Source organism: Poromitra crassiceps, assembly GCF_964638095.1.
Source record: "Poromitra crassiceps genome assembly, chromosome: 8".
Lineage (NCBI taxonomy): Eukaryota > Metazoa > Chordata > Actinopteri > Beryciformes > Melamphaidae > Poromitra > Poromitra crassiceps.
Genome location: NC_139629.1, coordinates 10,945,965 through 10,969,543, shown reverse-complemented (window position 1 = coordinate 10,969,543; position 23,579 = coordinate 10,945,965). Strand labels below are relative to the sequence as shown.

The 23,579-nt window shown below is 45.2% G+C and overlaps 1 protein-coding gene across 1 annotated transcript in view; it reads right to left on the bottom strand.

The window, feature by feature from the left end:
• thsd7ba (thrombospondin, type I, domain containing 7Ba) overlaps positions 1-23,579 on the bottom strand; it is a gene marked incomplete at both ends in the record, with an annotated part of 184,365 nt that overhangs the window by 114,317 nt on the left and 46,469 nt on the right. Inside the window, 4 exons of the mRNA XM_083641453.1 lie at positions 1,824-2,024; positions 12,976-13,134; positions 20,616-20,785; positions 22,188-22,436. Coding sequence (XP_083497579.1) covers positions 1,824-2,024; positions 12,976-13,134; positions 20,616-20,785; positions 22,188-22,436 — 779 coding nt within the window. The remainder of the gene's footprint in view (positions 1-1,823; positions 2,025-12,975; positions 13,135-20,615; positions 20,786-22,187; positions 22,437-23,579) is intronic.

Genomic DNA, 23,579 nt, shown 5'->3' with positions numbered 1-23,579 from the left:
AATTGCGAATGGAATTGCATTATTCAATGGATGCAATATAGCATTTGACAGTGTTCAAATTTCCTTGGGTTCAGCTTAGTTCTATATGACAGCAAACAATTTTCAAGGGGTCTCAGGGACAATCCTGCATGTAATGACAATTTGACACTTCACTTCAAATCAACCTCGCTCAACACTTGCAGGTTACATCCTGAATTGGAAGTATATCAAAAGGATAATAACAAGTGTAATTTCTGCTGTGCCTTTAACTTTTCATATTCATATTTGACTAATGCTTAGATATGAAAGTCGATTACATGTTGCATCGATGCTCCTTACAGACGTCTGCTTTACCTACGTACAACTTAGCCCTGCATTGCTGTGACGATGAGTGAAACTATAACCCATTGTGCTCAACCGCTAAGTCCAATTAACAAAGCAACAGTCAACAACTTGTCAACAGTCAACAATAGAACAATAGAACCGGCAAATATAATTTCATAAGGCTTTCGTCCAAACCGGCCGAAGCTCGCGTTCTCCGTCGTCTTGTCAAAGCTTGTTAGACTCTCCCATTGGGAAATACATTTGGACCCTCCGCTGCCTTGCTGATAAACGTGCACATAATCCATTGTGACAGAATAATAAAACACGGGCAAAAAAAGGCACAATTAGGTTTATAATCTATGGAGATGAGCAATTAAGGCCTGTGGAAGACGTGATTCTGACTTTTAATCAGGCTAGTGTTTTCTGTTCCCATAAACTCTGGCAATGGTCCCTCATGAATAATGCATGTCTGTCTGTGCTGATGTTCCTGTCATCCAGCTAACCTGATGATGTGGCTGAACACAATGGATCACATTAGACCTGATGCTTCACACATTACAATGGTACTGATCTCTTTATGCATGTCAGGAACACATACTGATGACTCTGCCATGGCTTCCACTTTTATATAGCTAGTTGCAAACCGCACTAGCTTGAGTCTAATTATATTGTTGAATAAGTCATTTGTAAGGGATAAACATTTCGCAATTATGAGCTTGTGCTGGGCAATGGCAAATAATCGTAGCTCTCATTTACACCCTAGGACTAATTGAATACCATAACAGAGGTTGGCTATCTGTAAACAGGATCAACTATAAAACAAGAAGAGATTCACATAACACCGTCAAACTTTGTGACCTATCAGCAGACAGAAGAAGAGGCAAAGCCTCCACTTGCTCCAGTGGTAAGAGGGCAGCACTAATGGCCACTGAACAGATATAGTTCTGATTGGCCACAAGGTGTTGCAATAATCAACTAAAATGCTGTGAAATACTGCCCCATTTCAGGTCCAATCACGGAAATCTGAGCATCTCCTAATCTGACAAACTTTGCACCGTGCGGTCAATGTCCAGATCGCTTTGCATAGTACAGTGACTGTATGGGAAGAGCTCATAGGACCCCACTTCAAACAAACCGAACTATCCCTTTAAGCAATATCATAGTCAAGGTTGCGATGTTGTACTGGATATCGTCACGGCTGTGATTCGGTCGTAGGCACGAGGCCGAATGCCGAGTGTCAAAGATGATGACAGCTGTGACGAGATACAGTAACAACATCGCGACCTCGAGTGTGATATTGCTTTTCTACAACAGTTGTACAGTATAAACAAAGCTAGTTTCAGGATTGGTTCTAAGGTCTGATATTGCTTATTGCAGGTTTAACAGACCCCGCATAAGCCCACTTAGGGTTTCCTGTCTCTACCGGCCAATGTTTGTTGTTGTTGTTGTTGTTCTCCTTTCTTTGTATCTGCATTTTCTTTTCTTTTTAAATAAATAAAAATACTGATTGATGGCAGTACCTTCCACGTTGATACAGGTCACATTCTGGATGACGGTCCCGGGACCACAAGAGCCTTTAGTGGGAATGCATCTTTCCTCCGGTTGGACCTGCCACAGATAGCAGGCAGGGTCCTCACAGGGGATGGACTCCGCCAGGTGAGGGCAGGTCTCTGGGGGGCTGCTGGGCTCCCACAGCACCTGTCTCCTCCTCTGCCTGAAACCTGAGGTAGAAACAGTGAGGAGGGAGAGAACAGAAGAAAGTGTAATGCATTGAAACAACAACAACAACACAAAAAGAAACAAGGCAAGAGTAAACATGTAATATACAATACAGACAGCGGCCGCAGCCATTGCTGTTATTAACTTTACTCCACGGTTAACTCCTCGGCGCACGTCTTGACAACCCCTTGACAATGGCTTAGTCCCGCCCATTGGGCTGTTTTTTGACTGATTTGCCAATCATTAGTCCCCCTCGGCACTGATCGGTGAATCGCTGGTAAAATGCATTTGCATATGACGATGCCAGACCAAGAGCAGCCAAATTCAACTCTGTGCAGTGGGCGGATTAGAAGGTCTGGACAGAGTACAGTATGTGGAAACCCACGGTCTCCTACTGTTAGCCACTGATCAGCTAACATTTTGAAAGTGCGACTCAGTCGTGCGATACATGTACGTCGTCCTCCCAAGCTTTTTGTTAGAATCCAATTAGCGGTGTCTGAGGTATCACATGCGATGCAGGGACAAATGAGCGAACAGAACATCTGTTCTGTCCCCCGCAGTGAGAGATGAGGAAAGACGAGGTGAGGGAGATAATGAGCCAAATGGAGGAGGTAAAGAGAGAGAACATGGGTGAGCAGGGTCAAGGTACAGTAGCTGGCAACACTTTCACACGGACACCTGTCTCTCCAATAATTGAATCTTCCTCTCATTGTGCTGCTGTTTTTTCTTCTGCTACTAAATTGGAATCTGCCTGCTAAGATGTCCTGGCTCTGACACCTACGCTGCACTTCATCGTCTAAGCTAGGGGTGTGTGTGTGTGGGGGGGGGGGGGGGGGGGGGATTTCCATCGGTGCATGCTCCCTAGTCCGATACCTCACGAGTCCGACACCTCACGAGTCCGAAAAAAGAGGCATTGGACAGGGGATCATGTCTATGTTCCCCGGCTTCTATGTTCCCCGGGTTCTATATTCCCCGTTTTTCACTAACCCTAAACCTAACCTCCCCCAGACCCTAACCCAAAACCTAACCTCTCCCACCCCCACGCCTAAACCTAACCTCCCCCAGACCCTAACCCAAAACCTAACCTCTCCCACCCCCACGCCTAAACCTAACCTCCCCCAGACCCTAACCCAAAACCATGAGGTGTCGTCGGACTCGTGAGGTATCGGACTAGGGAGCAGTCCCCTTTCCATCTTCAGGGTGCGAACTACAGAAGTAAAAAGCTTCGGTCATGGTAACCTTCATCAGAATCAGAGTTGTGATGAAGGTCGCCATGACCGAAATGTTAATGTATTACAAATAAACTGGGAATGAAGTCTACCCAGTGTGCGGACTCTACTTTTTACTTGCTGCTGATCATCTGTTGTCCTGCAACGGCGAGTGGATGCGCGTGCATTTGTTTGTGTGAACTACAGGCGAGCCGAGACAACAGCCCTCGGAGCAGATTCCACGTCTGGCGCAGAGCTTCCGCAGTTCCATTGTGACTCGTTGTGACGTAAAATGTGTCACAGCGGAGCGTTTGGCCAGAGGATGAAATGGGAGCTCTCCTTGTGGAAAACATATAGCGAAAGGTAAACACTGCCCATCTGCTTATATTAACGACATTATAATGATACAAAGTGGGTTGATAATCGTCAAAACCATCCTTTAACACCATCATTTGATAAATATTATCGAAGTATTTCCTTGTGTGATTTAGAAAATCTAACACTGGTTTGTACACAAAGGGTTTAGGAGAAGGTTTTGAGAACATTTTGAGAGCTTGACCCTTCTAGTGAAATCTGCCAACTTCTGCCAACTTTTTTTCCATTGTAGTTTCATTTGTTTTGTGGTTATTTCTTTAGATACACTATGTCAATATCTTGAAACAAGGCAGACTGCTAGCACAACTGCAATAAAGTGAAATGATATTGACCGGTGACTTAAATTGGGACTGGCTGTATCCAACATCTGATGCTTTGAGAGATGTGTCTCACTTAATTCTACCCAGATTCCTGGGAGCCCTACACACACCAGATAAGTCGTCTTTAATTGACTTGTTCTTAACAAATGCTACACATAGGTACAGCATGACAGGTGTTTTAGCAAATCATGTAAGTGACCACTGTGTGATTGCTGCAGTCAGGTGATGGTAAAATGTAACTTGAGGGCCTTTGTTGAACAATGTTTCTTTCATGACTTGTTTCATTACGACTGGGAAATAATTGCTTTAATCAGTGATGTGGAGGCCACATGGAAGTTCTTTTGTCATGGCTTTTCTTACCTTGTGGATAATCATGCTCCTATCAGAAGGTATGAAGTAAAGGGGAGGGACAATCCATGGTTCATGCCTGAATTAGCCAAACTACTTCATGAGCAAAAGCTATTTGAGCTAAGGCTAGGGAAACGGTGACAGAGGCTGATTGGCTCATCTTTAGACAACTGCAAAACCAGTTGGGCGCTTTTATTAAAAGGGCCAAGTCTGAATTTTATGTCTCTGTGACGACCGAAATCAAATAACCATAGACATTTTGGAAACTTATCAAATCTATCTCTGCCGCCAAAATAGTGAACTTCCTCCCTGTGTTGTTAATGATGCCAGCACCATTTGTGACAGGGCTACTATGCTTGTGTGTTTTAATGAGCATTTTATTGCCTCTGGCTCTCCGCTTGCCACGTCTTCTCCCTCTAGTGTCTTGCCTTCTGCTCCAAATGACGGCCACATGTTTGTTGATTAGGCCTTTTGTTTCTCCTTGTTTTTTAATGCATACAGTAGCTCAGAGAGAAAAGGACATGCTCATCTCATTTCTGCTCTGTTCCAGATCAAACATGAATCAACTCAGCACTGATACTAAGCAGTCTAATCTCACCTGATTTCCAAGTGAAGTAAAAAAAAAAAAAAAAAAAAGGCAGTTCGGGGGGTCCGGGTAGTGTAGCGGTAGATTAGATCAGTGGTTCTCAAATGGGGGTCCGCGGACCCCCAGGGGTCCGTGGCACTTTGCCAGGGGGTCCGCGAAAAGTTTTCAAGTAAAAAAAAAAAAAAAAAAAAAAAATTGTTTTTTTTTTTATTTTTATAAAATGCTACATGTTACTTATTCCTTCTCAAACTACTTCCTACATGGTGCTAGTCTATCAAAATATCTTGGCTGTCATTGATTGTGTTGCATAGTGGTTTTCTGTACTGTTGACAAATTGTGATATTGTAAGTCGCTTTGGATAAAACAAAAGTGTCTGCTAAATGACGTAATGTAAATGTAATGTAATAAAAAAAATATATATATAATTTTTTTGCAAAATCTTCATAGTTCAACGAAAATAGTTTATGCTTTAAATCTAAAATGGTTCATGGATTACATTCTAATAACAAACCTATCAAATTAAAAGTCAAGCACGTTACTGTGGAAACAATTAAGCTTAGCCCAAAATCACAAATCAGAATGAGGGGGTCCCCGGTATATTTTCTATCTTGTAAGGGGTCCTTGGCTGAAAAACATTTGAGAACCTCTGGATTAGATTACCTGCCTACCAACACGAGGGTCGCAAGTTCGCGCCCCTGTGTTACCTCCGGCTTGGTCGAGCTTCCATACAGGCACAAATTGGCTGTGTCTGCGGGCGGGAAGCCGGATTATGTGTCCTGGTCGCTGCAGTAGTGCCTCTTCTGGTCCGTCGGGGGCGGGGCGCCTGTTCGGGGCGGAAGGGAACTGGTGGGAATAGCGTGATCCTCCTACCTGCTACGTCCTGCTGGTGAAGCTCCCCGCCCGCTGTCAGGTGAAAAGAAGCGGCTGGCGACTGCACATGTATCTGAGGAAGCATGTGCTAGTCTACGGCTCTGCCCAGATCGGCAGAGGGGGTGGGGCAACGACCGGGGCAGCAGGGGGAATTGGCCAAATACAATGGGGAGGAAATCAGAAAGGAAAAAGTCGAGCGGAACCCAAAAATGACTTTCCTTTTCTTTTAGTTCAAATACCTGGGTATGCAGTGCACATATTTAATAATGTATGCAAAAAAAAATCACAAATTCTTTAGTTTTTCACACTTTTTCACATCAAAAGTTCATTTTTCAAGATTTCATTGACAACAGTAATCTACAGTTTGCTGACGTCACCTAGTACTATCAAATTTCTACCCCATTTCAACCAATCATATCACGACATGGCAGCTGTCAATCAAATCTTCATTTCAGGATAATCTTCCAAATGAAGTAGATCCCATAAACTAACTACTAACTTGGCCAATTGTATGAAACATGAACAAAAAACAAAACAATAATGTCTAAGAATGCAAAGAAATGTAACTGGCTCGTTAAAACGCGCATTCCAGGAATATCGTATTTACAGAAATAGCAATAAAGGAGGGCGCTTGAGAGCGTGGTTGTCAGGGGTCGCCCCTCAGAGATTCCAGGCGGGCGGGCAGCACCCATGCATCGGATTCTCCGCTCGCTCCGCACGAAGCAGGTGGCTGCCTGGTACTCCTGGATCCCACTCGCGTAGCACGACAACATGCTGAATCCCACTCGATTTGGGGGTGGAACACGCCATGATTGGCCAATGCCAAAGCCAGTCCCCAGAATTGTCAAATCAAATCATCGACACCCGGCATTGTGCGGCTTGTGGTCCGCCTCTCAACCCTGTCATCAGACAAGATTTGTTTCAGTCTCCGACGCTCTTGCATTTGCATTCGCCTCCGGTTCACTTCTGACTTTAAATATCCTCATCATCATACAGTATCATGGCAGAGAGAAGCAGTGTGTTAGCTCTGTGCTGAAAGATCAGAGACGGTGATTGACTGTAGAGATGTGAGCGTACAGAGTAATTACAAATGGCCTGCAGTCTGGAGAATTGTGGAAACACAAAACAGTGTTTCTCTCCCATACATCAATGTCATTTACCTGGGGGGCTGGAGCCTTGAGCGGCTTTCTCGCTGGCTTCTTACTTTTTTCCTCCCAGCCTTTGTTTCACCTAATAAATCTCAGGTATCACTGCTCACTGGTGCAATGGGGTATCCATGGAAACAGCCGTAAAGCACTTTGAGCACACATTAGATTATTCCTGTCTGTGGAAACATGGCCGCCATGTTGTGGTCACGAAAGAGACAAGAATGACAAAGGCAGCAACATGCTCAATGTCGTAATTAACAGTACGTCGATTGAAATGTGGTTCACAGATGCAATTATAGCAAATGGGTATCATCAAATGACATTACCAACCCTTTGACAATCATTACCATGAGACCAATTACAATGATTAGCTAATTGTACCTCATCATGATTGTTATTCTTTCCTCTGAAGCGCTGATTCTCTAGCTAGCTTTTTCAGAAAATAGCCTCGTTATTTCTTTGTAAAAACAAAAAAATTAGGTGGACACCTGACCACGCTGTTTTAATCGACTCTATATCGACCCCACAGCGCTTCCAATTCCCTGCAAATGTTCTTGCAGACAAAAGTGGCAGGTACTGGTTTACACCCAGCGCTTGTTCCTTGACACTATGGGGGCAGCTAAAATAGCTTTTCTTTTTGTGTCACACTTTCTACCACCGTTTCCTGACACTCAGCACAGCGGGCTCCCCAATCTGTCCCTGAGACAAAGCTGTCCAATCTCAGGATGTCGGCTGAACAAATTACAGCCACCAATCAGCTGGTAGTGGGGAGCCACCGGTACAGGAGCCTGCTCCCGAAGAGCGGAGTCTCTGGATCGATCGCATGTTGCCCTGGGTACTCACTGCTGCCCACAGCCAAACCATGAAAAACAATGTGGCGTGGGCAGATCCCCGTGGATATTAATAATTGAAAGGTTTCTTGGTTGTACGAGATTTCCTACAGGGAAAACAGGGCTATCCACTCAGCTTCACCACCTTGTTCAGACCTTCCTAGCTATGTGATGCCAGAGACCTAGATATAGATAGAGACTCTCTGTAGTGTCTCTCTATTAGAGAGACACCTCAACTTGCAGTCACTTTTTGTATCTGTGCCACGGAGGATTCGCCACTGCCACGCCCCCTTAGGAGAAGTTTCATACCATTGACAGACAGCCAATCACAATCTGAGAACCACGCACATTTAGGAGACCGGAAGAGTTCAATTTCTTACAATTGGTGGAGCCTGGAGTGGGGTGTCTCTAATATTAAAGGTCTCTGATGATGCCATAACCAAGAACCTTCTGTGTTCATTTATTTTCCCTGCATATTTGCAAAAAACAATACAGTTGGACAAGATACCCTGAAAAAGCACATGAAGTTACTGTGGGGCAATTTAAATTTGAGACTCAAACTACCGCAATTCTATAACTATTAGAATGGCCATAGGAGTCATTCTGACCATTCATACATTATTTGCATATTCCAATATAATCAATACAAGATCTACCAAATAAATTGCTCAACAACCACATAACGTGCTATTGTACTGTAATTAGATAGAAATTTGAATTAGATCAATCAATAGAATAAAATAAAATAAAATGACCTGGGTGGGGGAATGCTTCAATGACATCAACTCTACAATTTGGCTATTATAGCCCTCTTACCTCCTATGATCATTGCTGATGTGTAACAATTAGTTTACCACCTCACCTGACACCTCCCATTATAGCATTAGAAAGATGTATGCCACCTACAGTATCCATTTTCTGATGTAATTGATACATGATTAAATGCCATAATTTCTCAAAGATGTGCGCATGTGTGTGTGTGTGTGTGTGTGGGGGGGGGGGGGGCTGAATGAACGGGTATTTATAAACAAGCAGCCGTGGGCTATGGTTTGGTTTGAGCTGTGGCTCAAACAGGGAAATCAACATCCTATCTGTCACAATGACATTGCTTGATGTCATTAATATTGGACAGTGAGTTTTCTCATTAATAAAACAAATGGCTTCAAAGAGACTCTCAATTGATCTTTAATAAGAAACAGCTGTTAATCACCTTCATGACTGACGTGGTGCCATCATTTCTGCAATGAGACCACAGCAGTCTGCTCTTCTTGATGCCTGCCTACAGTAGCTCCTGTGCCAGAACAACACTGGAATGATGCAGGGTTTCCAGTTAAGGTGCGTTCACACCGACCTATTAAAGTTTTTCGCTGGCATCGAGTTTACAAAGTCAATGCAAACGAGCGATTGAGCGTATATTCACCCGGGAGAAAAATCGCTGGGCGTCCGAGCGACAGAGACAGAGCGATAGGGCGAAAATTCGCTCGTCGCCCGAGATGAAATATCCCAACTGGAGTGAAATGTCGCTGGCATCAGTCGCTCGCTGTTCAACACTGATTGGCTGCCGTGTGAGAGCGAGTCAAGGATCACACTGGCTTGGAACAAACCACTGGCTTATTGACAGCATTGACAGCTGATTGACAGGCTGACAGCTGACATGAAGTGAAGTCTGTACTACCGGTATAGAGCTCGCATTAGGAGCACGCTGATAGGCTTAGCTTGTAAACAACTACGGTGGCTCGTAGTGGACAAACATTCTGACATCGCGTAACGTTATAGCCCCCAGATGTCCGTCAATTCGTGTGCCTGTTGACGAGCGATTTAAACACAGTGACAGAGCGATTCCAAAGGGTTGAATCGAGCGACAGAGAGAAAAATAAATATCTCGGTGTGAACACAGCTTTAGAGGGACCACAGTTCACTCTGTTTCACAACCACAGAGTGCAGAAAAATATGGATGTAGCCACCCTGATTTTTTTTGTTTTGCAGCCAGAAGCAGCTAGTGCGAGACCAGGGGTTTCCCACAGAGCCGCAGCGCTTCCTGCTATTGGTCCGTGATTGGCGAGCTGCGCAATCACTGGACAGGCGACCTGTCAACCACGCCCCTAAGCATAGTCTGCTTTATCATCTCTTTTACTCTAGATTGGACCATCATTTACAAAATGAACATCATACTGTAATGAAGAAGACTTGAAACTAGCTATTGTTGAGACCTTTCATTCAGGCGGTGTCTTGTCATAGACGCGTGTTCAATGGATCAGCGGCGTGGGGGAAATCCTCCCGTTTTCCCCCATGGTCTCACACACACACACACACACACACACACACACACACACACACACACACACACACACGTTACCGGAAGTAACGCGACCAACTGTATCTATAAACTCATTAGGAAAGTGTTTAGTGAGGTAATAAATCAAGTGAGAATTAGGGTCATTTTCCCAATGACTTCTATAATAATCTTCTATAATTGGACTTCTTTTTGCAGCCAGTGGACTCGCGCCCTGCTGGCCATTAGAAAGAATGCCGGTTTAAGGCACTTCCGCATTGGCTCGATTTTTCAGCCGCTGAGGTTGTCCCTTGTTTGGAACAGCAAAATGGAGAGGGCTTCGAGAAAGCTCTGTGAGGTAGCTGGATTAACGTTACCTGGTAAATATGTATCCGTTACTTTACCCCAGCTATCGGTTGTTGTGTTGGTTATGCCGGGAAGGCCAGCTGTGCTAACATTAGCGGCTACGCTACTAGGCCTGCCAGCGCTAAATTGCTTCACAGTAAAGTACAACCGATAGCTGGAATAAAACGGACACATATTTTCAGAACTTACCATTCAGGTCCAACATTCTTGTTTCCAAACCACTGGGCAGGGCGAAGCCGTCCTGATCCACAGAAGCCACCGCGGGGCAAGAGGCAAATATGGGAGCAGAGAGCCACTGAGCTCGCCACTGCCTGAACGCCTTCCCCCCCTCCCTGTCCACTCCCCTCCTCAGCCCCACGTCTCTCCATGCATTTTTCAACATTATGCAGTGAGCCGAGTTCAGCTCAGACCTCAGGGTTCAGTTGCCCTTTAATAGTTCTTCCTCACTTCACCACTACACTACCAGGGGACGGAGCAAGTGATTTTCTATTGGTTTCATACAGTCAGAGCCATCTATATAGAAGAGTCGCGACATCTCCGTTCACTCCAATGGACCCGTTTTTTACTCTCAAGAGTTCCTGGAGGTAAGGTTCTGGATTAAGCAGCACTGTCTGTCGAGTGTCGAGTTGCAGCAAAATGGACAGTTTGTGATGTACTTTGAAAGGGTCCGACGTTTAAAGAATCAAATTGTACACTATCTGCTTTATTTTAGCATTCAAAAGTAGCGCGAGCCTCCTTCCTGGCTGTTCATTGGCTAAAGAGTCACGCATTTTGGACCTCCGCTGATCTCCACTCTCTTACTAGATTGCTCTGGTCGTGCCTATTGTGGGTTATGGGGCTTTCATGAATGCTATGAAAAGAGAGAACAGAGAGAGAGAGAGAGAGAGAGAGAGAGAGGGAGGGGCCTGTGCAAAACAACAGATGCGATGCCATGTCCTCCACTCCTTGAAATATGATATTAATGACACTGTCATGGAGTGGAGCCAGCTCCTCGCTGGTGGACTGTGTGGTCATTGACCTGAACAATCCTCACTTCAGTCGCTCCCCGGGGGGCTTTCATGCACATTTAGTCGCGGCAGGGCCGAGGTCACGCTGCCCTTTTAGCACAGCGCTAACGCGCTCACAGCCCCGCCCACACCAGCTCACTCAAAACACACACACACACACACACACACACACACACTGCTCTCACATGCAAAAGCCTCAGTCGCTCGGATATGATCACGCACTCACCTGTGCAAAAACACACACAAGCACACTCAGACAGTGCAAGCACAACAAACACAAACACACCCACCCGCACACACAAACACACCTGCCCACACACGCACACACACACAAACACACCTGCCCACACACGCACACACACACACACACACCTGCCCACACACGCACACACAAACATAGACGGGAACATTGCATCTGCTGATGCTCCATCCCCTTGCTAAACTCCAGTACAGGTCTGCTCTCTTTCTGTCTTTCATCGGCTGTGGTTCCTACACGCACTGCACTGCTCCACAGCATGTGTTCTCTCAGACACCCACGTACCCACGCAAACTATTTACCATTCATACACATACTGCCTTCTCTCGGTCAACATCTCTCTTGCAGCGTCTGTCACTCTCTTTCGTTCTCTCTCTCTCTCTTTCTTAATTCAAGTCAGTCTCAAGCTCTCTCTCTCTCTCTTTCTCTCTCTGGCTCTCTGCCAAAGCATGTTCTGTTCTCCAAGGCCTGCACACGCTTTTAGAGGTGGAGAATCTAGTTCAGTCGCCATCTCCGTCGCAGGTTTGGAGAGCTCTTTCTCTGAAGGCGTATAATAGCACTGTGACACAGGAGAGACTTACCCACCTGGCCATAATGAATGTGCGCAGTGACATTTCGGATAAGATTGATATTCGCTTCCGGATGAAAACCTTCCCGCACACGACCGAGAGAGGGTCCACTTTTGGCAATGTGTGAGCAGAATTTTGAGACATGTCAGTTATTCAGGTTTTGGCTTAGAAATATATGGCCTAGATTTATAGAGCCTATTCAAATATGGTGACATTTTGTTCAAAGTTCCCTGGTAGGCCTATGCTACTATTTAGAGGTGGATCGTTCAGATTCCTAATGAAAATGTCAAACCATAGCAACTTTTGTTTTTGCAAATTGTGTGTTTGTTAACTGTTATGTACGCGTAAATTCTCCATGGAGTTGCGATATGAACAAAAAGCCGTAATAGGTGTAGTGATAATTCATTCACTAGTTTAATTTTCTTGCTAACAGACATTCAACATCTTAGAGAGTGACAAGACTGACAAGAGAACACACACATACTGTACACACAGAGAAAGGAGACGGATTTGGGCTATTTATCAAATCAATCTCAGGAAAGTCTCCTGTTTAAAGTCCCCAAAATTGACTGTTTAATAATAGCTATTCAGAAGAAAATCTACTTCAAGAGAACCTAGGAATTTGTGTGTCACTGTGGGTTTCATACACTTTCTGTAATAAAACATCTACTATCAAATGGGGGCCCGTGGTCTAATTTGTGTTAGTTTAGGGGACTTTGATGTGAAAATGTTGAGAACCACTGCTCTAGGGTATCTCTCTGTCTCTCTCTCCCTCCAACCCCCTCCCCCAAAACGCACCTTTCTTCCCCTGTGGTTCCTGGCAGTTGTCATGGAGGCAGGCACTCCAGGGTGACCACGGGGAGAGGGGGCAGTGGTGCTGACAGGGGACGGAGCAGTGCTGGACGGCCGAGGGAGGCTCCCCGCTGGCACACAGCCGCGCACTCACAGGCCTGGACACTGCACAAACAACAGGGACAGCAGAGACACAGTGGGCTTAATCAAGCAGCCGACAGACACACAGGCAGCGCTGGAGGGTGTGCGTGTGCGCGTGTGTGTGTGCGCGTGTGTGCGTGTGTGCGTGCGTGTGTGCGTGTGCGCGCGTGTGTGTTGGGAAGGTTTCAAGTAGTGTTGGGGATCAGGGTCGGAAATTAACCGGTGGCTCGGAGCCTTGGAAGCTGAGAAATGCTCACGATAATTAAGAGTGTCCTTTTTAGCATTTCACCCAGTTTAAATGTGCTCATGTGTTCACATTTTTGTAATTGTCTTGTCAAATATTTCGAGGAGAATGGAATGTATTTTGAGATGTAGCCTGAATCTCTTCCCAACAACAATCAAACCACTGCCTCCACAAAAAATGAAACAATCAATATGAGGGTGGGAGGGGGAGGCGGGGGAACTCGACAACGGACGGGTGAGTTGGGGACAGAGAGAGGAAAATAGCAGCAGCATCTTCTGTAAGGCCTGCTGCGAGTTTCCGTTAGTGGGAGATAAGTGTAAATCCATTATTTCATAATAGAGTAAAATTGCCACTAAAAAGGCTAAAAAGGCCCTAAAAATGGGATAAAGTGATAAAAATGGCATCTTCTTTTACAATGGATGAGATCCAAATAGAAGTCTCGGCTATAAATAGAAGTGTCAGCTATAAATAGAAGTATCAGCTATAAATAGAAGTCTCAGCTATAAATAGAAGTATCAGCTATAAATGAAGAGAAAGGTGGGAGGTATTGGCATAATGAATATGATGGAGGAATGCAAGAACAGTGTCTTTGATAGCACAGGCAATTAAAGTATCAGGTTTTCGGTAGTGTGGATGTTTTGTGTGTGTATGTGGTGAGAGACAGAATGATTTTGGCACAGTTCAGGAAAGAGTTTAAAAAATGAGCGAACGGAACAGAAGGAAAAGTGATGGGCTCATCTCATGTCGAGCTCGAGAGAGAGAATATTTAATGGAGGGCAGCTCAGAGTAAACAGGAGTTGGATATGGAGACGTTACGGCGAGACACGGCGTAACGAGCTGACTAAGCACTAAGAACAGCTGGCGTCATTTGGACATCACAGGGAGCTGAGCCACCTGTAATCGGCTATGACGTTCGCCTCTCACACTCATTTTTCAGGCAGTGAGCAGGGATTTATTTTCTCGCCTATCCACAACAGGGGGATTTATTAAATCTAATATTCCATTTTGATGCACCTCTGCACATGATTGAGTGGCAAATTCCCATTGAAATTAAAGGGCAAATAGAAACTCACTACTGTAAATATCCATTTTGTCTTCTTACCAAAAGTAATTGACATGGTCTTGGATGTTCTTTGTAAAAAAACATAAACAAAAACAAGATGCTTGCTTGAACCTGACTGATAAAGTGCATAATAGAACTCGTTCGGCTTTGTTGGCTAAATTGTGATTTCTCGTGTTTGTTTGACAACACTGACATCCAAGCGGAGCAAATTGTTTTCCACATTAGCAAACAGAGCTGCTGTGCATATTGCAGGCACACCGTGCAATCTGTTTACATTAGCTAAAGCTGTGCGCGTCATGCTGAGGTAAACATTACTGTTGACTTTTATTGATTGTTGTCCCACGATTGCATTGATTCAAAGAGCTAACTTCATTCATATTCAATAGCCAGCCAGCAAATCCACTGTCCAAATATACCCCACTGATTTTAACTCACTTTATGAATAAAGGGACATCCTACTGCAAATTTATGTAAGACAATAAATAAGAAAAAATACACCTCAGCTACATTGACTCATCGAGCACGTGCTGTAAAGTGAGTGGATTCAGATTTAATTAATATGGCAAAATTAAATACATGGTAATGATGTTTATTAGGCATGAAAGAGTCTAATTTGCAAAGAAGGGCTTTTTTTTTTTGCTCTTCATTTTGTAACTTACTAATAGATTTAGAAGGCTACAAACATGCATTTTCTTTAATTGGTTGGAAACACTCACTTTTCACGACACCCTTTTGCATGAACACTCACCCGCTATGCTGGTTGCCTTGGTGATCTGCAGTAAAGTCAAATCTATGCTTTCATATTGAAATCCTAGTTCATATATATTCATGTATTTACAGAAGTAATTCGTCTGGAATTATTCATCCAACATGACAGACATAGAGCCTGAGGATACGTTGTTAAAATAAGAGAGACATAACCTGTGACATTTTCATATGAATAAATGTATGCTTTGCTAATTTCTATGTCCAATTATAATAACACCAGAGTGATTCATTCAACCTATAGCCATGGAAGCTTTTACAAATGTTGTTCTAATTCTAAACACCTGGTGTCTGGTAGGTTTTTCCTGGGAAAAAGTAACTGGCGTCCTTGATATAGTCTGTCATCAAGTTTATTCACAACTTTAGTTTTCAGCTTCTTCCCATTTAACAGAATCAGAAATCAGAATCAGAACTATTTTATTGAGCCCCGAAGGGAAATTGGCATAAGATTAGGTTCTAGATATTGTGAAATAACTGTACATCAATGAAGATGTCCTACTAGAGGAAACATGGAGGCAGGCAGGTATGTAAAGAGGGAATCAGACGTTCATGTGGTGGCCATTTTGAACACTTGGGGTGGGAAACTCTACCTGGAAGATTGGCATAAAGTACCATTATCCTGCCGTACATAAACACAAAAACACAAATAAACTTACCTAATTAGCCAGCAATGTTGAGAACAACACTTTTGAATTCAGCAGGGAAGTTAGCTTACCAGCTAGTTAGCAACCCGCTGTACTAGCTACCAGGAGAGTCTAACTAGTCTAGAGGACTAAATACATTAAAATTAGTTTCCCTAGCCAAGTATTCCAAACGGCCGCCACGTGAATAAGGTCAATACACCTAAGACAAAGACAGTCCCTTGCTGGTCTTTCACATGCAGTGAAACCTTTTTTTAGTCCAGTACCATAGTTAATGTTCGGATCAAGAAAATAGCTACACTCTAATGCCATGTCCACACGGAGACGGAAGCAATCTTTTTTTTTTTCGTTTTAGAAAAGTTTTCCATAAACATGGAATCGTTTCAAGAAATGTGTGTATCCACATGAAACCACTGAATACCACTGAAACCGCTGTAGAATATATGCCAGGCCGGTAAGTGGCGCTGTAACGCTGCCACAAAGTACACCAAAAACAGAGAATAAGACAATCTCGTCAATAATGGCATACAACCTCTAGGGGCGCACAGTCTATAATGTGTATCTCACTGTAGCGAGCAGCTTAAACCCTTGGCTTTGCGGGGAGGTTTGCCATGTCGATGAATAAAATGATTAAACCTATACAGGCAAATGCAGAGCTGTTCAGCAGGGCTGATGGTCTCCCTGTAGCCTGATGTTCTCCCTACCCTCTTTCCTGTGATGTGTTCTCCCTACCCTCTTTCCTGTGATGTGTTCTCCCTACCCTCTTTCCTGTGATGTGTTCTGCCTACCCTCTTTCCTGTGATGTGTTCTCCCTACCCTCTTTCCTGTGAGGTGTTCTCCCTACCCTCTTTCCTGTGATGTGTTCTGCCTACCCTCTTTCCTGTGAGGTGTTCTCCCTACCCTCTTTCCTGTGATGTGTTCTCCCTACCCTCTTTCCTGTGAGGTGTTCTCCCTACCCTCTTTCCTGTGATGTGTTCTCCCTACCCTCTTTCCTGTGATGTGTTCTCCCTACCCTCTTTCCTGTGAGGTGTTCTCCCTACCCTCTTTCCTGTGATGTGTTCTGCCTACCCTCTTTCCTGTGATGTGTTCTCCCTACCCTCTTTCCTGTGAGGTGTTCTCCCTACCCTCTTTCCTGTGATGTGTTCTGCCTACCCTCTTTCCTGTGAGGTGTTCTCCCTACCCTCTTTCCTGTGATGTGTTCTCCCTACCCTCTTTCCTGTGATGTGTTCTCCCTACCCTCTTTCCTGTGATGTGTTCTCCCTACCCTCTTTCCTGTGATGTGTTCTCCCTACCCTCTTTCCTGTGATGTGTTCTCCCTACCCTCTTTCCTGTGATGTGTTCTCCCTACCCTCTTTCCTGTGAGGTGTTCTCCCTACCCTCTTTCCTGTGAGGTGTTCTCCCTACCCTCTTTCCTGTGAGGTGTTCTGCCTACCCTCTTTCCTGTGAGGTGTTCTGCCTACCCTCTTTCCTGTGAGGTGTTCTGCCTACCCTCTTTCCTGTGATGTGTTCTGCCTACCCTCTTTCCTGTGATGTGTTCTGCCTACCCTCTTTCCTGTGAGGTGTTCTCCCTACCCTCTTTCCTGTGATGTGTTCTGCCTACCCTCTTTCCTGTGATGTGTTCTGCCTACCCTCTTTCCTGTGATGTGTTCTCCCTACCCTCTTTCCTGTGAGGTGTTCTCCCTACCCTCTTTCCTGTGAGGTGTTCTCCCTACCCTCTTTCCTGTGAGGTGTTCTGCCTACCCTCTTTCCTGTGAGGTGTTCTGCCTACCCTCTTTCCTGTGAGGTGTTCTCCCTACCCTCTTTCCTGTGATGTGTTCTGCCTACCCTCTTTCCTGTGATGTGTTCTGCCTACCCTCTTTCCTGTGAGGTGTTCTCCCTACCCTCTTTCCTGTGATGTGTTCTGCCTACCCTCTTTCCTGTGATGTGTTCTGCCTACCCTCTTTCCTGTGATGTGTTCTCCCTACCCTCTTTCCTGTGATGTGTTCTCCCTACCCTCTTTCCTGTGAGGTGTTCTGCCTACCCTCTTTCCTGTGATGTGTTCTCCCTACCCTCTTTCCTGTGATGTGTTCTCCCTACCCTCTTTCCTGTGATGTGTTCTGCCTACCCTCTTTCCTGTGATGTGTTCTCCCTACCCTCTTTCCTGTGATGTGTTCTCCCTACCCTCTTTCCTGTGATGTGTTCTCCCTACCCTCTTTCCTGTGATGTGTTCTCCCTACCCTCTTTCCTGTGATGTGTTCTCCCTACCCTCTTTCCTGTGATGTGTTCTCCCTACCCTCTTTCCTGTGAGGTGTTCTGCCTACCCTCTTTCCTGTGAGGTGTTCTCCCTACCCTCTTTCCTGTGATGTGTTCTCCCTACCCTCTTTCCTGTGATGTGTTCTCCCTACCCTCTTTCCTGTGAGGTGTTCTGCCTACCCTCTTTCCTGTGAGGTGTTCTCCCTACCCTCTTTCCTGTGAGGTGTTCTCCCTACCCTCTTTCCTGTGAGGTGTTCTCCCTACCCTCTTTCCTGTGAGGTGTTCTCCCTACCCTCTTTCCTGTGAGGTGTTCTCCCTACCCTCTTTCCTGTGATGTGTTCTGCCTACCCTCTTTCCTGTGAGGTGTTCTCCCTACCCTCTTTCCTGTGATGTGTTCTCCCTACCCTCTTTCCTGTGATGTGTTCTGCCTACCCTCTTTCCTGTGAGGTGTTCTCCCTACCCTCTTTCCTGTGATGTGTTCTCCCTACCCTCTTTCCTGTGAGGTGTTCTCCCAACCCTCTTTCCTGTGAGGTGTTCTCCCTACCCTCTTTCCTGTGATGTGTTCTCCCTACCCTCTTTCCTGTGATGTGTTCTCCCTACCCTCTTTCCTGTGATGTGTTCTGCCTACCCTCTTTCCTGTGATGTGTTCTCCCTACCCTCTTTCCTGTGATGTGTTCTCCCTACCCTCTTTCCTGTGATGTGTTCTCCCTACCCTCTTTCCTGTGATGTGTTCTGCCTACCCTCTTTCCTGTGATGTGTTCTCCCTACCCTCTTTCCTGTGATGTGTTCTGCCTACCCTCTTTCCTGTGATGTGTTCTGCCTACCCTCTTTCCTGTGATGTGTTCTCCCTACCCTCTTTCCTGTGATGTGTTCTGCCTACCCTCTTTCCTGTGAGGTGTTCTCCCTACCCTCTTTCCTGTGAGGTGTTCTCCCTACCCTCTTTCCTGTGATGTGTTCTCCCTACCCTCTTTCCTGTGATGTGTTCTGCCTACCCTCTTTCCTGTGATGTGTTCTGCCTACCCTCTTTCCTGTGATGTGTTCTCCCTACCCTCTTTCCTGTGATGTGTTCTCCCTACCCTCTTTCCTGTGATGTGTTCTGCCTACCCTCTTTCCTGTGATGTGTTCTGCCTACCCTCTTTCCTGTGATGTGTTCTCCCTACCCTCTTTCCTGTGATGTGTTCTGCCTACCCTCTTTCCTGTGAGGTGTTCTCCCTACCCTCTATCCTGTGATGTGTTCTCCCTACCCTCTTTCCTGTGATGTGTTCTCCCTACCCTCTTTCCTGTGATGTGTTCTGCCTACCCTCTTTCCTGTGATGTGTTCTCCCTACCCTCTTTCCTGTGATGTGTTCTCCCTACCCTCTTTCCTGTGAGGTGTTCTCCCTACCCTCTTTCCTGTGATGTGTTCTCCCTACCCTCTTTCCTGTGATGTGTTCTGCCTACCCTCTTTCCTGTGAGGTGTTCTCCCTACCCTCTTTCCTGTGAGGTGTTCTCCCTACCCTCTTTCCTGTGATGTGTTCTCCCTACCCTCTTTCCTGTGATGTGTTCTCCCTACCCTCTTTCCTGTGATGTGTTCTGCCTACCCTCTTTCCTGTGATGTGTTCTGCCTACCCTCTTTCCTGTGATGTGTTCTCCCTACCCTCTTTCCTGTGAGGTGTTCTCCCTACCCTCTTTCCTGTGAGGTGTTCTCCCTACCCTCTTTCCTGTGATGTGTTCTCCCTACCCTCTTTCCTGTGATGTGTTCTCCCTACCCTCTTTCCTGTGATGTGTTCTGCCTACCCTCTTTCCTGTGATGTGTTCTCCCTACCCTCTTTCCTGTGATGTGTTCTCCCTACCCTCTTTCCTGTGATGTGTTCTCCCTACCCTCTTTCCTGTGAGGTGTTCTGCCTACCCTCTTTCCTGTGATGTGTTCTCCCTACCCTCTTTCCTGTGATGTGTTCTCCCTACCCTCTTTCCTGTGATGTGTTCTCCCTACCCTCTTTCCTGTGATGTGTTCTCCCTACCCTCTTTCCTGTGAGGTGTTCTGCCTACCCTCTTTCCTGTGATGTGTTCTCCCTACCCTCTTTCCTGTGATGTGTTCTCCCTACCCTCTTTCCTGTGATGTGTTCTGCCTACCCTCTTTCCTGTGATGTGTTCTCCCTACCCTCTTTCCTGTGAGGTGTTCTGCCTACCCTCTTTCCTGTGATGTGTTCTCCCTACCCTCTTTCCTGTGAGGTGTTCTCCCTACCCTCTTTCCTGTGATGTGTTCTCCCTACCCTCTTTCCTGTGATGTGTTCTGCCTACCCTCTTTCCTGTGATGTGTTCTCCCTACCCTCTTTCCTGTGAGGTGTTCTGCCTACCCTCTTTCCTGTGATGTGTTCTCCCTACCCTCTTTCCTGTGATGTGTTCTGCCTACCCTCTTTCCTGTGAGGTGTTCTCCCTACCCTCTTTCCTGTGAGGTGTTCTCCCTACCCTCTTTCCTGTGAGGTGTTCTGCCTACCCTCTTTCCTGTGATGTGTTCTCCCTACCCTCTTTCCTGTGATGTGTTCTGCCTACCCTCTTTCCTGTGAGGTGTTCTGCCTACCCTCTTTCCTGTGATGTGGCGCTGAGTCGTCAGGGACTTGGACGCAGTACGTCTCCCTGGTCTGGACCCCGCCTCCACACAGAACACTGATGTTGGCCAGCCGTCGGTCCTGTTGGCTCAGCAGGGGGGCGATGCGACACTCGCCCCAGTCGGTGGTTCTCCAAATATACCTGATAAAGTGCACAGAATCAAACACAATAGCACAGTAGCATTGGTTAGTGCAAACAGATGGTGATACTGCTAATTACAGTAAAAATGCTTGATAATATGTCTTATGAAGTTGAAACACAGTTGTGTGGCTTCAGAAAGGAAACCGCAATCCATTAAAAAAATGAATTGATTAATGAATGCATATAAAACACTGACGGATAAGGCACAATAAGCCATAGAAAAATGATTAAAAACAGCTTTTCTCTGGCAAGAGGCTTCCTCACAGCGTATTAGGAGGAAGGGGGACATGATTATTTTGATTTAAAAACTTCTAACCAGCTGTTTGGCTTTGACTATGAAAAATGTTGTGATGCAGAAAGCAATATTCGTGGAGTTTCATGGAACAACAGCCTGTAGTAATCTATCAAATGCTTAATTTCTGTAATGAGTTTTCCCTAATCATGTAAATCCCCTGCTCTAAGGCATTCCATGTAGCTTTAACAAATAAAAATCAAATTTAACGGCAGGGAAAATAATTATATTGACTACTTTGTTTACTGCACGTAATATCAGTCAAAGCCCATCTCATCACAAAAACTCCACTATAGATTTTTTTTTTTCTTTCTTAAGATTTGGGTTAGAAGCCCAAGTCACATTTTACATTCATTAAGGGTACATTAATTAAGGATTAGTTCATGCTAATTAACTAAACCCGTAATTAACAGTTAACCTTTAATCAACAGTTAACTAATGTGTCTAGTAATTTAATGGGGTTCTTGTGTAACGGTAGCCAGAGGGTAGTGCTGTGCAGTGAGTAAACATCACTCCCCGAGACCTCGAGAGATGCTCTAGCAACAGACACTAGAGCCCATGGGTTCTAGCCTCCTTGCTACTGTAGAGCCACCGCGTCCCATGCCAGAGGTTCCCAGTTCAATTCCCAGCTGCGGGGGGACTTACACAACACAACACGGGTTACCACTAAGGTATTGTGTTTGGGTTGAGGCATGAAATCAGAATAAGGTTAGAGCGCAAATCGCCTTTTGGGACAAATAATAAACTTGAACCTTGAGAGGAAGCTTATGGTCAAGGTGGTTAATTAAGGGTTAGTTAATGCTTAAGTTAATTCATGTACCCTTATTGTATAATGTTTTCGAATCGCCCCAGCTGCAGACAAGGTTATTTTAGGGGCCAGAGATGATTGAAGAAATGGCAAAAATACATGCAAAAATTGTATTTACAGTACATGGGACAATTTTATGGTGGAACAACAAAAAAGAAGAAAAGGCCATTTCAGTTAGGTTTAACAGTTTTCCATTCTGTGCACAAACCCCTGAGGTTCCATGTGGACAGCCTTTTTGTCTTTAAGGATTGCCGGCCAAAAATAGACGAGAGCCAGCATATTAAGCACTTCTATCAGAGCACCTGGGGCAGTTTGGAAGCAGATCTCCTATGATGTTGCAAGCTTCTTTCTCCTCAAGGGCAGGACATCCTTTGCCCCCGCCAATGGAGATCTGTGTCACGACCCGTGTCCGGAGGCGGTAGCCGGGCGACAGGTCCACGGCTCGGCAGGTTTTCGAGCACGGGCTCCACGGCGACCAATCAGACGTCTCGCAATCCCTGGGCATCACGCAGGCCTGGAAGGTCAGGGGGGAGTTGTCTTGCATACAGAGACTGGAGGAGAAGAAGGCGAGGAATAAGTAACAGTGACATAAACAGAGACAGCATTGGATAGAGGTATAGTATAGTATAGTATAGTATAGTATAGTATAGTATAGTAGTGCGCTCTCTCTGATTTGAAAGGGGAAATCCAGCCACGACAATGTAAAATCGACACAGCTTTTTGTGCATATTGTAAAGAACATCCACCAATCATACTTTCAGGTGGACGCAGCAGCAGAACTTTTATTTACTCACGCAAGTTGGCGACAACATCAAACATCTCTGCCAGCGACTGTTTCATTAATACATTTGAAATAATTTCATAACATGATGATTATAACCATCAGCTCCCTACTGTGGACTGCATGCATGACATGACTGTTGACACAATAGCCCTTTTTACACAGAGATCCCAGAAGACAGCCTGCCATTAAGCCAGCTTTGCCTTTTTTACACAGAACCAAACAACTCTGGCATATAAATAATAATAATAATAACAATAATACATTCAATTTATACAGCACTTTTCTAAGTACTCAAAGTCGCTTTACACTCACACACACACACACACACACACACACACACACACACACACACACACACACACACACACACACACACACACACACACACACAAATCATTTAATAGGTAGAAATAGAACAAGGACATAACGATAGAACAGAAAGATGTAAATATAGCCTACAAAAAGGAAAACACACATATATATATACAGTATATAGCCTTAATATACATAATGCAGCTAAACACCTTCACCAGCTCCAGCCCTCCCACACTGGCACCTGTGTTTAGCTGTATTTGTGGTAAGCATTTTGCCTCACCTCCTCATATCACACCAGCACTTTTATCGTGCTGGCAGTGCCCAACTGCTTCACTTTATTTGTTATAGCCTATTGTTCCAGGGTAGCATTTCTTATGTGCGGGTAAAACATCTCATTCTCTGCAGCTCTTTGGGGTTTTCTCTGCCGCCAACATTCCAGCTCCACTGGAAAGAAAATGCACGATTCTTTTGTCCATCACGTTGCCACAAAATAGGCCATTGTGTAGATAGTTTGGCCCGTGCATTTGCAGTCACAATAATAACTATCTCTCTCTGTTCATTTGGGTCAACTACTCTAGTAAAATACCATGCGCTG